Genomic DNA, 13,667 nt, shown 5'->3' with positions numbered 1-13,667 from the left:
TAATTAGTTTGTAAGAAAATATCTTACATTTTTAAAATCTTACTCTTCATTAATATGATTAATTAATGAAAAACGTTTTTATATCCGGTATTTTAAATTTTTATACCACTCCCACCTATACTAATGTGATATCCAGTATATCCACACATCATCCAATTAAAATCAATCATGTGGCTGTCACTGTCACGTTAACGTCAAAAAAAATTTGTTATGCGTAATATTAATCTTAATTAATCCATTAATTATCGGAGAAATACACGGTATTTGTGTGTGTCCAAATCAACCTTAGCAGAAGCGTCTATGTCTTACTCCCTTCTCCCCGCTTAATCTATATATGTTTATTATGCGACACACATTTTAATATTTTTATAAAATATAGTTCTACAATTTTTTTTTAATTTTCATTTTAAATATCTCTATAAAATATAATTTTATAACTTATTTTAAAAGTTTTTCTTTAAATAAAAATAAAAATTTAACATAGTTGCTAAATGCAAATCGATTTTGCTTGGTGCAGTTCAGGGAAAATGAGGAAATTACTTTACTGGACTTTTTTAGTTTTATGTGCAACACTAAATGACTATGGTAGTTTTTCTCTAATTTTATGTGCAACATTAAATGATTAAGTAGTTTTGTTGGAGTCCACAGGTTACAGCTCATCAACACTTATCAGAATTCATTTATATTTTTATCTTTTTGTTGAATATATGTAGCTAGTTTCATGTTTTATACGTAAACCCACGCTATTTTCTATATAAAAGAGTTCTTTAATATTAGTTGATGTTTTGATTTTCTAAATAAATGAGTTCTTTAATATTAATTAATATCAGTACCTTCTATAGTTGAAATAATAAATTTCATTTTTTCTAAATAAAAATATATAATATAAATTTCAATTAAAAAATACAAATTAATTAATTTTGTCATGCATTCAAAATATCTAAAACTACATGTTGAAACTCCAAATGACAAATAAAAAGTATAAGAAATAAGTTTTAATCATATTTTATTTATTGAGAGCAGATGTTGTAATTATATTATTTAGCAAAAAAAATGATATTGTAATTAAATTTAATTGCTATGTTAAATATTAATGCATATAACTTTTCACTAGTGTATTTAGTAGTAAAACTTAAGCATGTATAATATTTACTCAACTTTATTATTAATATATATGATTAATTATTCAACATTAAAATTATATCAAGTGAAAAATGAAAAATACAAGTAACTAGATATCAAAGCATGAGTTATATATATTTACTATTCCCTTTGTCCCTTTCAAATATTTACATTTTTTTCATTACTCAACACGTATTTTTAGACGCATATAAAATATAATTTAATATTTTTTTTAAATTTGTGTTTGGTATAAAAATTTATATAGTAAAAATTTATTTAGAAAGAAAAAAATTAAACAATTGAGATGGATGGAACAAATATTTTTTTTATTTACTTCACGCGTTCCAAGTTACCATTTTCCTTTTTAAACATGTATTAAAATAAAGACCAATTGCTCCACTGACTTTTACTTAAAAATATTATTTTCAGTAAAATTTATTTGGAAATTTTGTTAAAAAAATATTCATGACACTATCTTTTTTACTCAACTTTATACATATAAACAATTAATATGACTAATATCTGAGTCAAATAAAATATTAATTTTTTTATAAAATAGGAACAATATATATATTCCTGATAAAAAAAAGTAAGATAACTTCAAGAAAAAGCACATTTTTTTACTTCACACAATGATATATTAAATATATTGAAAACATGAAAGAAATATCGACAAAAATAAAATATCTTTTCAATAATTACTAATAGTGTGATGTCAATTTAATATTTGATATATATTCGAGAATTTAGAATGTTGAATTTAAATTTTTACCAAAGAGCATTTTAATGAATATTTATAATAAATAAGATATGATAAAATTATTATTAAATTAAATAATCGTTCTTCCAAATAACAGAAATAGGCCCCGCTAAGAAAACACTAAATGCATACTCCTCGTAAGTTGCATCTAAATTCTAAACGCGTTTAGTGCACCACGCTACACATTCAGCATAATATATTAACTGTACTAAAAGGTCAGGAGAGTAATTTGTGCGAACTGTATTAAGTAAAACTGATTTGCATTTAGCAACACCCAAATTTAAATAACACTGCGCTCCCCGCGTATACAGCTCGGACCAAGCGACTAATCCATGACATTCCCCGCCTTTACTTTTACAACTCTCCCCACAGTAACCCTAACCCTGACCTCATCAAAAAATGGGTCGAGGTCGTAAACGCAAAACCCCAAACCCCGAAACCCTAGACTCCCCATCCCCCCAAAACGACGCCGTCCTGCCCATCCCCACTCCCCACCTCACCAACCCCACCGCCACCACCTCAACCAACAACAACCCAATCCGCCGCCGTGGCCGGCCCAAGAAAACCCCCCAAGCCCAACCCCAACCCGCCGAGCCCAACCCAACTCCCTCCCCGACCCGCCACATTGAGACCAACGGCCATAACGGACTAGACCACAATTCCGTTGATTCTGATTACGAGAATGTCGGGGGGAGTCGCGGTGTTCCGTCGATGGAAGCGGTGGTGAAGGTGTTTTGTGTCCACACTGATCCGAATTTCTCGCTGCCGTGGCAGAGGAAGAGGCAGTATAGTTCTAGTAGCAGTGGCTTTGTTATTGCTGGCAGGAGGGTCTTGACTAATGCACATTCTGTTGAGCATTTCACGCAGGTTAAGGTTAAGAAGCGCGGCTCCGATACCAAGTATGTGGCCACTGTGCTTGCCGTTGGGACCGAGTGCGATATCGGTGAGAATGTTTAACATAATTATGCTCAGTTTGTTTTAATATAGTATTTAGTTTATCTTTGCTGGATTCTCTGGTTTTGGCTTGTTTTCGTGTTTGTGTATGTTTCAGTTTTTGTGTCGTTTAAAAGATTTTATAGAATTCAAGCAAACAATGTGTGTTTGTGTGAATGTGAGGTTTTGTCGTATAGATGATCATGTTAAATTCTGGCTGTCATATAGTTGTGTGACACATTGTGGCCTATCATGACTATTGAGTATTGACGGATGCTATAAAGTTAGAATTCTATTACCGGTCTTGGTGGTTGTTTTTTGAATTGGTATCTTTGTTAGGTGTTAATTGACGGGACTTACACATATGCATCTCTTTAAAGTATTGTTTATGCAGTTGAGTGTCTTCAGTTATGAAAATGATTTTGTCCAATGATGATCATGTTTATGTGTTTGTGATTTTTTTATCACTTGTGTTGCAGCCCTTCTTACCGTAGCTGATGATGAGTTCTGGGAAGGGGTGTCCCCTGTGGAATTTGGGGATTTGCCTACCCTTCAAGATGCTGTGACAGTTGTGGGTTATCCCATTGGCGGGGATACCATATCCGTCACGAGTGGGGTTGTTTCACGCATAGAGATTCTATCATATGTTCATGGCTCCACTGAGCTTGTGGGATTGCAGGTGGAAAAGCTTTCTACGCTACAACATTAATTATTTTTGAAGTTTTCTTACATATCATATTATTGAGTTATCTCACAACTTGAACCATTTACAGATAGATGCTGCTATTAACTCCGGAAATTCTGGAGGACCTGCCTTTAGTGACAGGGGTGCATGCGTAGGTATTGCTTTCCAATCCCTTAAACATGATGATGCAGAGAATATAGGATATGTCATTCCAACACCAGTCATCAAGCACTTCATTCAAGATTATGAGAAAAATGGAGGATACACAGGTATGTGTTGGAATCAGATTGTTTCATGATGATTTGCAAATTAGTGTGTTTATATTGACACTACTTAGCGCCGGCTCTTTAATATTATTATGCATATTTGAACCTACATGCAAATTGAAAGGTAGTATACAATGGTTAATAGACTTAATTCAGGGGAAACAAATGCATGTCCACAGCTTTATCGCTTTGTACATATGTAATAATCTCAGGCGTCTAATACTCTTCGATAGGGTGAGAAGGCTTTTTAAGCAATGTGTCATTTGATGTACATAAGCAATTATGTGGTGAAGATTTGTAAAGTTGGAGAAGTATTGAGCTCGACTGTTGTTACAATGCTTTTCTTCTCTTCATTCAAGCCCTTGAAATTATGCGGCATCACTTTGTACAGAAACACATATATGTTGATATATGTAATTTAATTACACTGCTCTGCAGTGCACTCTTTTTCCACTGTATAATTTGGACTTATCTGTAGTTCCTAGGTTGTGGATGAGCCTGTAAATAGTTTGCAGCATTTGTTGTTCAGAGATACTGTATGGGTTTTTTGTTTTCTATGTTTTTTTTTAATGAAACATCTGCTTCTCCAGGATTTCCTATTCTTGGGATTGAATGGCAGAAGATGGAAAATCCAGATCTGCGCATGTCAGTGGGGATGAAACCTAATCAGAAGGGTGTTCGAATAAAAAGAATTGACCCAAGTGCACCAGAATCTCAGGTTTTGAAGCCGTCAGATATTATACTAAGTTTTGATGGGGTTGATATTGCTAATGATGGAACAGGTAGGAGTTTTCTCAGTTGAGTGGGCCTTTATATTGTTTATATATATTCATAAAATTTTGATATCTATTATGTATACTTGATTCATAATTTGTGCTAGTTTTTATAGGAAATACTATCTAAGAAAGTTTTAGTATTTTTTTGAACCAATTTTCTTTTTTGTATTACTAGTTAAGTTACATTATTAAAATAACTGTGCAAAGTATCTCATTTGCAGATGATATTTCACTTTCTTATATAAATTTGGTGTTTCGTATGGGATTTAATGAATCTTTTGCTGACTTTACTTTTTGTAATTATCAGTTCCATTCAGGCATGGAGAGCGGATAGGTTTTAGTTATCTTGTTTCACAGAAATACACCGGAGATAATGCAACAATCAAAGTTCTACGCAACTCTGAAATATTTGAATTTGATATCAAACTTGGATCCAACAGAAAGCTTATTCCAGTTCACATCAAAGGCAGACCCCCGTCATATTACATTATTGCAGGATTTGTATTTACAACTGTATCAGTACCCTATCTTCGTTCAGAGGTGCACAAAAAATTTTTAAACTCTGTCTCTATGTACACAAATGCATGTGTTATGTTGTGCTTATAATGGTAAAAAAACTGAATAAATAAAGTCTACCACTTGCATAATATCATATAACTTATAAGCATTCCTTCCGCCCCCCTCCCTCTACTGATTTTAAATTTTGTTAGAAACTTAGGGGAGTAGTGGCTGTCAACACAACACCCAACCAATATTATGATATAAAAGAAGTAGCAGATAAGAACTTGATCTTTAAGTTAGGACTTGAAAAGTGATTAAAACAGGGACACGGTTTTTACATAATTGCTTTAGCCTTCTTGGTTGAATAAGATTGGGTATTTGTATGCATATATCTTTTGGGTTTTAAGTGACAACTTATCGGAATTTGGTTAGAAAGGTGATTAGTTGTTTTTTTTAAAATTATGGCATTGATTTAGGGAGGAAGAATAGACCAGATTTTCTGTACAGGAGTATGAACTAAATCATGGAACACCGGATCCCATCAGAACTCCGAAGTTAAGCGTGCTTGGGCGAGAGTAGTACTAGGATGGGTGACCCCCTGGGAAGTCCTCGTGTTGCACCCCTTTTAAAATTTTCAAAAAAAATAAAATAAAATAAAAAAAAATCATGGAACACCAAACTTGATTCCTTGCCCCATATCGTGATTTCATCTTGTCCAGATTCACTGTAAAACACGATCCGGTTTTAATAAAGAGAAAAAGAAAAACAAACTAATTGTTGCCAAGGTGACAACATGACGTCCTATGATGTATACAAACTAAAAATGTCACTACTATGAAGTGTCTCATTAATCCAAATTAGAGGCCCTTGTATCTGATTCTTGGTCCGTCAACCGCATACCGGTATGGCTTGGTTCCATGTAACACTGGTAGAGATTCGAGAGATTGTTCAAAACAGATTGTTTGTGCGTGTGTGTCCTTTTTTTTTTTTTTTTTTTTTTTTGGTGCAATTTTTAAGGGATCAGAACACATTGTATGAATATTTGAAAATCTGGAGCGGGATTCGTGTTTGACACACAAAGCCTTCTTTAGGTTCTTCACTTGAACAATGTCATTGTTTCTCTAGGCCAGTAGTTTGACTTGCAGCTCTCAAACAAACTTTCTGAGGATGTATATAATTTTAGTTGCCAAGTGTACTTATGTGAGGCTGTACTACTATTTAAACACATGTTGATTGGCACTGCATAATGAAATTTCATCCAAGATTTAGGAGTTGGTCCATTTCTTTATTTTGTCTTGTTCTTCCTTTTTATTTTTTTGTTCTTTTATAATAATAACTTATTACAAAATCAGGTATATTATGTCTGTTCAGTGTTCTCTGATTTTATTTTTCTTCGTTCCTTCTTGTTATAACCCTTATTTACTCATGTACTCAGTATGGGAACAGTTATGATCTTGAAGCTCCGGTCAAGCTATTGGACAAACTCTTGCACGAAATGCCTCAATCTCCTGATGAACAGATTGTTGTGGTCTCTCAGGTACTTTCATTATTTCCTGGCTTATATATGATATTGGAGGTATAAGAAATTGAAATTGCAACCCGTATGTTACTTACATTTTTTTCTCATGTCAAATTCTTTAAAGGTACTCGTTGCTGATATCAATATAGGATACGAAGACATTGTCAACACCCAGGTGAGTTCTGATTGACTATTGCAACTTGCAAATGTTAGCATACAAAAACTTAAACCGTTTAAAAGCTACTCATCCTCCTCATTCCATAAGTGTAGGTTCTTGCTTTCAATGATAACCCTGTGAAGAATCTGAAGAGCTTGGCCAGCATGGTAGAGAATTGCACTGCTGAATTTTTAAAATTTGATTTGGAATATCAGCAGGTATACCCTCTTCTTGTCTCCTCTAAAATTTGTCTATTTTTTAAAATTGTTCTTGAATTAATTTTCTGGTGCAGATTGTTGTCCTTCAGACAAAGAAAGCGAAAGCTGCTACTGTTGATATCTTAAAAACACACTGTATACCTTCAGCCATGTCTGACGATCTCAAGTGAGAGGTGTTGATTGTGATTTGTATCATGATTGACTCTCTTGTGAGACGGGGCTTCTCTTACACTTGAATACGTTAATCCATCATGATTGATTGTCTTGTGAGACAGGGCCTTTCTTTTCACTTGAATACATTAATCCATCTCAATCTCCTACTCGCACCAGATCTTAGTTCTTTGCTTTAGGCCACATATTGCATAAATATATACTTTTTTTTCCTGATGTAGTTGGAGGTACTAGTCATACACTTTTGTGTAGAAAGCTTTTTGATAGAAGGAACAGAGGATTTTATATCTTGACAGCCTTCTTGTAGTCATTTTTGGACAACTCTTGACATGTTCCAGATATGTTATAATGTGAGCTTTCGACAAGACTAAATTGTCGGAAAAGATTTAGCAAGTTTGGCGCGTAAGAATCTCACCAATTGTTTTGCAATGTTAATAGCTTATTTTGAATTTTATCTTGAATAAGTGAATTGTTTACACACATATTCTGTTATTTCAGATAATGTGAAACTTCTGATATCAGTGTCAGACTAGTATCAAGCCTTGTTAGGAATAATTTTGTTGGAGACTTTGGGAGAAAACATATCACTATATCAGCTACCAGGTACAGAACATGACTCGCCACTAGGTTAGTGGTAGTTGTTTTTGGGGCGTATTATCTTGTTTAATCTCCAAGTTGAGTAATCTTGTTTTAGGTCACATATCCAACTTATTTTTAATTGAAATAATTTTTATAACAACATATATCAGTTAAAAGATCTAGCTAATCTAACTTGAACTTATATTGAAGTCCTAATTATATTAAAATTATATATAAGAACAATAAAACATAAATATAAATACACACACACACATACAATTTGTATTGATATCATGATTGCAAAAATCAAGAATCAGGATTAATCGGTGAAGGTATTGACTAGGGATTAATCATAAGAATTAATCGGATTAAAATTTAGATATTTTATAATAATATAATATTATTTAATATATTAGTTTAAATTATTATATAACATATCATTTAAGAATATATATAGTCATTATCAGATTTTAGAAATTGAATCACGAAGACACCTTGCAGGAATTAATCGGCCGAATCAGGAATTTCTAGAACCAAGGTTGGGACTGTCAAAAAGTCCAGCATATATTTATAAAGAAATAATTCACAATATCTTAAAATCCAAGAAAAAATACGTACTGGAAGCTGATCCTAGAAATGGTAAACACAATATTAATGCTGTTAACTGCAGCCTCGCAGAAAGCAAGGATTAAACTTGTTCCATCTGCACCTCATTCGGGCCATACAAACGCTCATACCCTCCGAGATGATTCGACATGGCAGGCTTATCGATGCTCTCATTATGATACGACTTGCAGACGAAGTAGATGATGGTCTGAACAACAAGCTGATACAGAAATATGGGCACAAGCAGAACCAGGCACGCCATTCCCACAAGAACCCTCTTCCACATCTCCCAGAAATCCCCATATACAACAAACGTATAGAACACAAACTGTATCACCGCAACAGGAATATCCAGTCCCACAAAAACAGCCAGAGCCACCCAGAACTTCCCCCTGATCAACTTCCTGCTCTTCTTCATCGCTTTGACTCCGCTGGAATCTTCTAATACCGTCACAATACTAGCCAGCTGCCACACAATTGTCAGGTACACGATCCCTATAGCGTATACAAGTAGTAGAATCAAGGACAGCAACGCAGGAACGGTTCCGCTGTTAGCCAAGCAAAGATACAGGGTTACAATAACGACTACCAAGTAGACGAAAGTGAAGGCATAAGTAACAATGAATGTGATCATGAGGCGCTTCCAGACTTTCGGCACAATGCTGATGACTTTGCCGAAGCTAGAGAGGCTGCGGTTCGCGTAAATGCAGGCAATGGAGTAGACCACAGCAGAAGTGGAGAGCAGGGAAAAGATGAGAAAGGAAGTGTAGTATCCGAGCTCGAAAAGAATGTAGAGAGTCCAGTCTTTGAGTGAGGTGGTGTCTCTACCACCGTAGATATAATTGTATCTTTGTCGCGGAAACAGGAGATCAGAGATCTCCATTTCCGCTAGGTAAATGACGGTGAGTGGGAGGACGAAGGCTAGAGTGATTTGGTTGAAGATTTTTCGGTACGGAGCCATGACCTTGTGGCCTTCTCTGTATATGCCGAACACACCGAGAGCTTTCATTTCTTCTTGTGTTCTATCCATTTGTTTTGGTTGGATAGGAAGAATGTGTTTATGTTTTTTGTTTGGATTGGGAGCCAAGAGTAAATAGGCAATTTGTAGGCTGACTATTCCACGAAGAAGCTGGTATATTTCGGAGAAGGAGCTGGTGCTTTGACTTGCGTTGACTCATCTCAAGATATACAGTCATATAGAGGCTCTTATAAATTATGATTTTATAAAATATTTTTAAATTATTATTTTTTTATAAAGATTTAATATCTCAAATTTTTATTTAAAAAGAAACTTGGAAAATATTATAAATTAATATTTTATATAAATTTTAAAATACGTGTAAAAAAATAACCAACATGCCGGGGCAGAGAAAGCTCGAGGGCGTGGTCCATATTACATGGTGGCTTGTGACGTTGTGTAACCACTGGCCAACTTTACCTAATGGGAGTTAAAGCATGTTGGCGACATGTTTGGTTTCACGCGTCGAATTTATGCATCACATTTATACGATATCCATTGTTTTCCTGAGTCTATTATGTCTTATTTCGTTTTCTTTGACTTCTCAACACAGACCAAGTTATTAGAATATAGAAGAATTATTATAATTCATAAAAATAATATTTTTTTTAAATAATATCCTTTACCGTGTAATTATATCACTTGAAAATAGACTTATAAAGAACGGAGGGGATATAATTTTAGTTAGAATAATTCTTGTATAATATATCTCCTCGACTAGTGCTACGAAACCAAATAGAACTTAATTATTCATGTATAAATTCATTTTTAATTCTATATGTGAAATTAATAACTGATCATCACCCTTGTCACATTATTAAAAATCTATAAAAAAATGGATATGTTAATAATTATTTTTCTATTAAATAATAATAAGAATATATATTTTGAGTAGAAGCTAAATTTTTTGTTAAATCTATAAATTAACGGGCCTGTAAGAAACATGGCAGAAACCCAGCCCATAAGAAGCGCAGAAATAGCTGGTTGCTTAATGCTTGCAAATTGTTTCTCCAAGCCTATCTATTAAAACTCCCGCTCGTACTCGCACAATTCAACTCAATGGCAGACACGAAAGCTGTGGAAAAAGCTGAAGCGGTCGCAAAAATTGATTTATTTGAAGACGATGACGAGTTCGAAGAGTTCGAAATCGGTCAAGGTCTTTCCTCCCCACTCTTTGTATCCTCTATAAATTAATACTCTCGAAAGAAAAATACAAATTTATCGAAGCTGTAAAGTTTTTACTGTTTACTGTGTATGCACATGTTATTTACTGCTGTTATATCAATGTACTGTACTGATTTATATCCTGCTGAACCTGAATATTATTTACCTCCTGGTTTAATTTGCCTGCCTGATAGATTAATGTTTTTTAGAATATTTGTAATGCTGTGTTTTTATGATGTGTTACTTATCGTTATCGATAAACAATGATTTGATAGAGTTTGATGAAAAGAAGGAAGTAGGGAGTGATGTAACACAGCAGTGGGAAGATGATTGGGATGATGATGATGTGAGTGATGACTTCTCCTTGCAGCTGAGGAGAGAGTTGGTGAATAATTCTACCGAGAAGAAATGAAAATGAGCTAAGTCGTGCTTGTGTATTTGTTTAACTGCAGAATTTCGTTCGTCTTAAGTGTTTTTCTGCAAATGTTGTTAATCTGGTGAAAGAATGCTTTACTCTGGTATCGACTTTTGTTGAATTTGAAATCGGGTGGTTGCAACTTGCTATTGCACGGATATGAGCCCTTTATGATCTTTGAAGTTTAGGTTGACATTTACTCTTTATGTTTGTATGCCTATGTTTGTCTAGTTCATGAAGAATTCTGTAATGAATAAAAAATGGAGCACTCCTCAAGGAAATTAAAGACTAAAAGCGTATGTAAGTAGATGTAATCAACTATATAGATCCTTGATTATGCATATAGAAATTATTTTGATGAGACTGCAGGGTATTACAGATGAAATGGAGTGATAGTGGCTCAACTATAAACAAGTTGAATGCCTGTAGTTTTGACCGATTAGAGAAATATGAAACCAGGGAAGATGAAATTGAGAAACTAATCTGGTAAAGTTTAGGGAGGGGGGGATTTTTAGCTGGTAGACGCCTGTCAAGGGCTTGGTCATCGATCATTTTTGATGAAACCAAATTACTTCCTCTCATCCCATGTCAAGTACATTTTACAGGAAAAATACTGAGAGTAAATCTGTATCCCTCTTTGCACTTGGAGGATTCTTTAGATCTTAAACATAACTGACTATTTAACCTCAATTGGAATTTAAATTCTCACAGACCTAGCACACTCTTGAATATTACTGTCATTTTACAGTCTCTATGGGGAAGAATGTATATCGTTCGGATAGCACTTTCTTCATGTTTTTCCCTCACAATTCCTAGGAGTAGTTCTCTATAGAAGACCCCCCACCCAGCTCCACTTCCAGTCAGGTTATATATGTTTCGTATGTCCTTTACAGTTTTGTTTAAGTTTTAAATTTTATGTAGGAGTGTGATCATACATTCATATGTAATGAATTATTTTCCCTTGAGAGTTCAGACACGTATGTCATAGGGGTGTTTTATATGTAGGGAAATGGTAAAAAGGAAGAAAATATGTTTTTCTTATAAGATGTTACCTTTCGATTAATTTCATCTATTAAAGATGCTCAAGCCCCTAGATTGAGTGATGATGCCCATTGGCCAAAGATGCTGCCAGATGCCATCAAATTTACGAAGATGATTGAATCCATTGACAAGTATTATTTCTAGAGAGACTATCCTACGCTAGGCTCCATAAATTTAATCTTTCCAAGTACAAACACATGCTATCATGCACATTAATAATAATGATTGTAGAATATTAAGCCTCATTGTATTATTCATTGAGATTTGATTGCAAGTACTATTATTATATTTGTATATACAACTACTACATGATTTCATTTGAAAGATAATTCCAATTAGTGGACTTACTAGTTGCCACTTTGGTCAACTTATTAATATTTTTCTGACTGGTTAGCAGTGGATCTTGAAATGTACAGTTTCAAGGGTAGGAAGAGGAAGAGGAGGACATTAAGAGAATACATAGCACTTGCGTGCTACTTTTATAGAAACAACAATTTGAAACTAGGGTATGCATCATTTCAAAAGACCAAATCCAAGCTGAACCTTAAACCTCCTTCAATTCTTGCATACTATGCCATTTGAGCTCCAGCTTCACAAACACTGCACACACTGATCTCTAGGGTTCTGCGACAGATGGGACAAGAGGCTGTCTTAGATAACCACGAGTCAATACATTGACAATGAAAGATATGATTGCAATTTGGTAATAATCTGCACTTGTCACCTTCCTTGAATATCTCCAAGCACACTGCACAATCCAAATTGCTCTGGCTTTCCTCGTTCACCTCCCCCTTGTAATCGAAACATGGCAGTTTCTTTATTACATCAATGGAGACGGTTCTTCTTTGCAAAGCAATACCGCTCCCAACACCATTTTGTTCCCTGAAAGCTCTTTCAACTATCCAAACATGAATCATCACCAAAATAGCAATCCCAGTGATCAGTAGCATAACACATGTTACTATTTCATCCACCATGGTCACACCTTCGAACATATATTACAAATCTAACTAATAATTTGTGAGCCTCTCGTGATATCTATCACTTATTGCGACATATACATGCCTATAGCTTTGTAGTATCCCAAAATCTTTGGGATCACCTCTTCGACCAAAGAGGTGGCTGCAGCCTCAGGAGAGGTTACTCAATATACGTAGATTTGCTTATGTGAGAAAGCAGAAGTTTAGAGATTTGAATTGCCTAGAAAACTCGTGTGGATGTTTTTTTCGGAACTGAGTACACAAATAACAACGAGCTGATTCTGATGCAAACAGGGAGGCATTTGCTTGTATCAAAGACACTCTCCCATGGACGTGGGTAGCTAGCTGTAGCTTTTTATATGTGTACTGGATTGATAAGGATCATAACATTTGATATTACGATATGGTTTGTTTAATAATCTGTTAGAGGTTCTGTATAGGGGATTAGCAACTGCAGGGCACCAGGGCAGTGGTTATGTAGTACAAGCTTATTAGAGAAAGGTTGTTGGGTACTTAACCGCTGGAGAATTGGAATATGGCATTTTCTTACAAGTGCAGTGCATATATATATATAGGGGAGTGCTCAAATACAAACCAATTTTAAAATACAAACTACAAACCATATATAAAAATAACATAACTCAGTGCATACACGGTAGTTCATTCTCTCATTTTTTACTCAGATCTACTCTCTCTCTCTCTTCTCGTCTCTCTCACCTCTGTATTTCTCTCAACTTGTCACGCTGTAAATTAATA

General features: G+C 34.6%; 3 protein-coding genes and 1 pseudogene across 3 annotated transcripts; 3 read left to right on the top strand and 1 right to left on the bottom strand.

Annotated features, from left to right (window-relative positions):
• Window positions 1-2,181: 2,181 nt before the first annotated feature.
• LOC108227752 (protease Do-like 9) lies at window positions 2,182-7,501 on the top strand. The gene is made up of 9 exons (XM_017403073.2): window positions 2,182-2,825; window positions 3,295-3,494; window positions 3,589-3,769; window positions 4,357-4,548; window positions 4,850-5,082; window positions 6,479-6,580; window positions 6,687-6,737; window positions 6,833-6,937; window positions 7,012-7,501. Exons 1-9 carry the CDS (start codon window positions 2,282-2,284, stop codon window positions 7,105-7,107), a joined length of 1,704 nt encoding a protein of 567 aa, XP_017258562.1. The 5' UTR covers window positions 2,182-2,281; the 3' UTR covers window positions 7,108-7,501.
• Window positions 5,551-5,666, top strand: LOC135147480 (5S ribosomal RNA; annotated as a pseudogene).
• Window positions 7,502-8,375: 874 nt separating the features above from the next.
• LOC108226143 (uncharacterized) lies at window positions 8,376-9,323 on the bottom strand. The gene has a single exon (XM_017401088.1). It carries the CDS (start codon window positions 9,321-9,323, stop codon window positions 8,376-8,378), a length of 948 nt encoding a protein of 315 aa, XP_017256577.1.
• A 924-nt stretch (window positions 9,324-10,247) lies between these two features.
• Window positions 10,248-11,066, top strand: LOC108227754 (protein DSS1 HOMOLOG ON CHROMOSOME V). Its single transcript, XM_017403074.2, has 2 exons — window positions 10,248-10,467; window positions 10,751-11,066. Exons 1-2 carry the CDS (start codon window positions 10,371-10,373, stop codon window positions 10,885-10,887), a joined length of 234 nt encoding a protein of 77 aa, XP_017258563.1. The 5' UTR covers window positions 10,248-10,370; the 3' UTR covers window positions 10,888-11,066.
• The last annotated feature ends 2,601 nt before the right edge of the window (window positions 11,067-13,667 follow it).

This window comes from Daucus carota, chromosome 6, assembly GCF_001625215.2.
Source record: "Daucus carota subsp. sativus chromosome 6, DH1 v3.0, whole genome shotgun sequence".
In the NCBI taxonomy this organism is placed as follows: Eukaryota; Viridiplantae; Streptophyta; class Magnoliopsida; order Apiales; family Apiaceae; genus Daucus; species Daucus carota.
Note: the sequence above shows the minus strand (reverse complement) of the source record. Positions and strands in the feature narration are given on the sequence as shown.

What these genes read in the sequence shown, in the direction of transcription:
- LOC108227752 (XM_017403073.2), top strand. Translation starts at nt 2,282, where the DNA reads ATGGGTCGAGGTCGTAAACGCAAAACCCCAAACCCCGAAACCCTAGAC. An exon ending in TGGGACCGAGTGCGATATCG is followed by an intron (nt 2,826 to 3,294) that starts GTGAGAATGTTT and finishes CTTGTGTTGCAG; the next exon opens with CCCTTCTTACCGTAGCTGAT. An exon ending in GAAAAATGGAGGATACACAG is followed by an intron (nt 3,770 to 4,356) that starts GTATGTGTTGGA and finishes CTGCTTCTCCAG; the next exon opens with GATTTCCTATTCTTGGGATT.
- LOC108226143 (XM_017401088.1), bottom strand. Translation starts at nt 9,323, where the DNA reads ATGGATAGAACACAAGAAGAAATGAAAGCTCTCGGTGTGTTCGGCATA.
- LOC108227754 (XM_017403074.2), top strand. Translation starts at nt 10,371, where the DNA reads ATGGCAGACACGAAAGCTGTGGAAAAAGCTGAAGCGGTCGCAAAAATT. An exon ending in AGAGTTCGAAATCGGTCAAG is followed by an intron (nt 10,468 to 10,750) that starts GTCTTTCCTCCC and finishes ATGATTTGATAG; the next exon opens with AGTTTGATGAAAAGAAGGAA.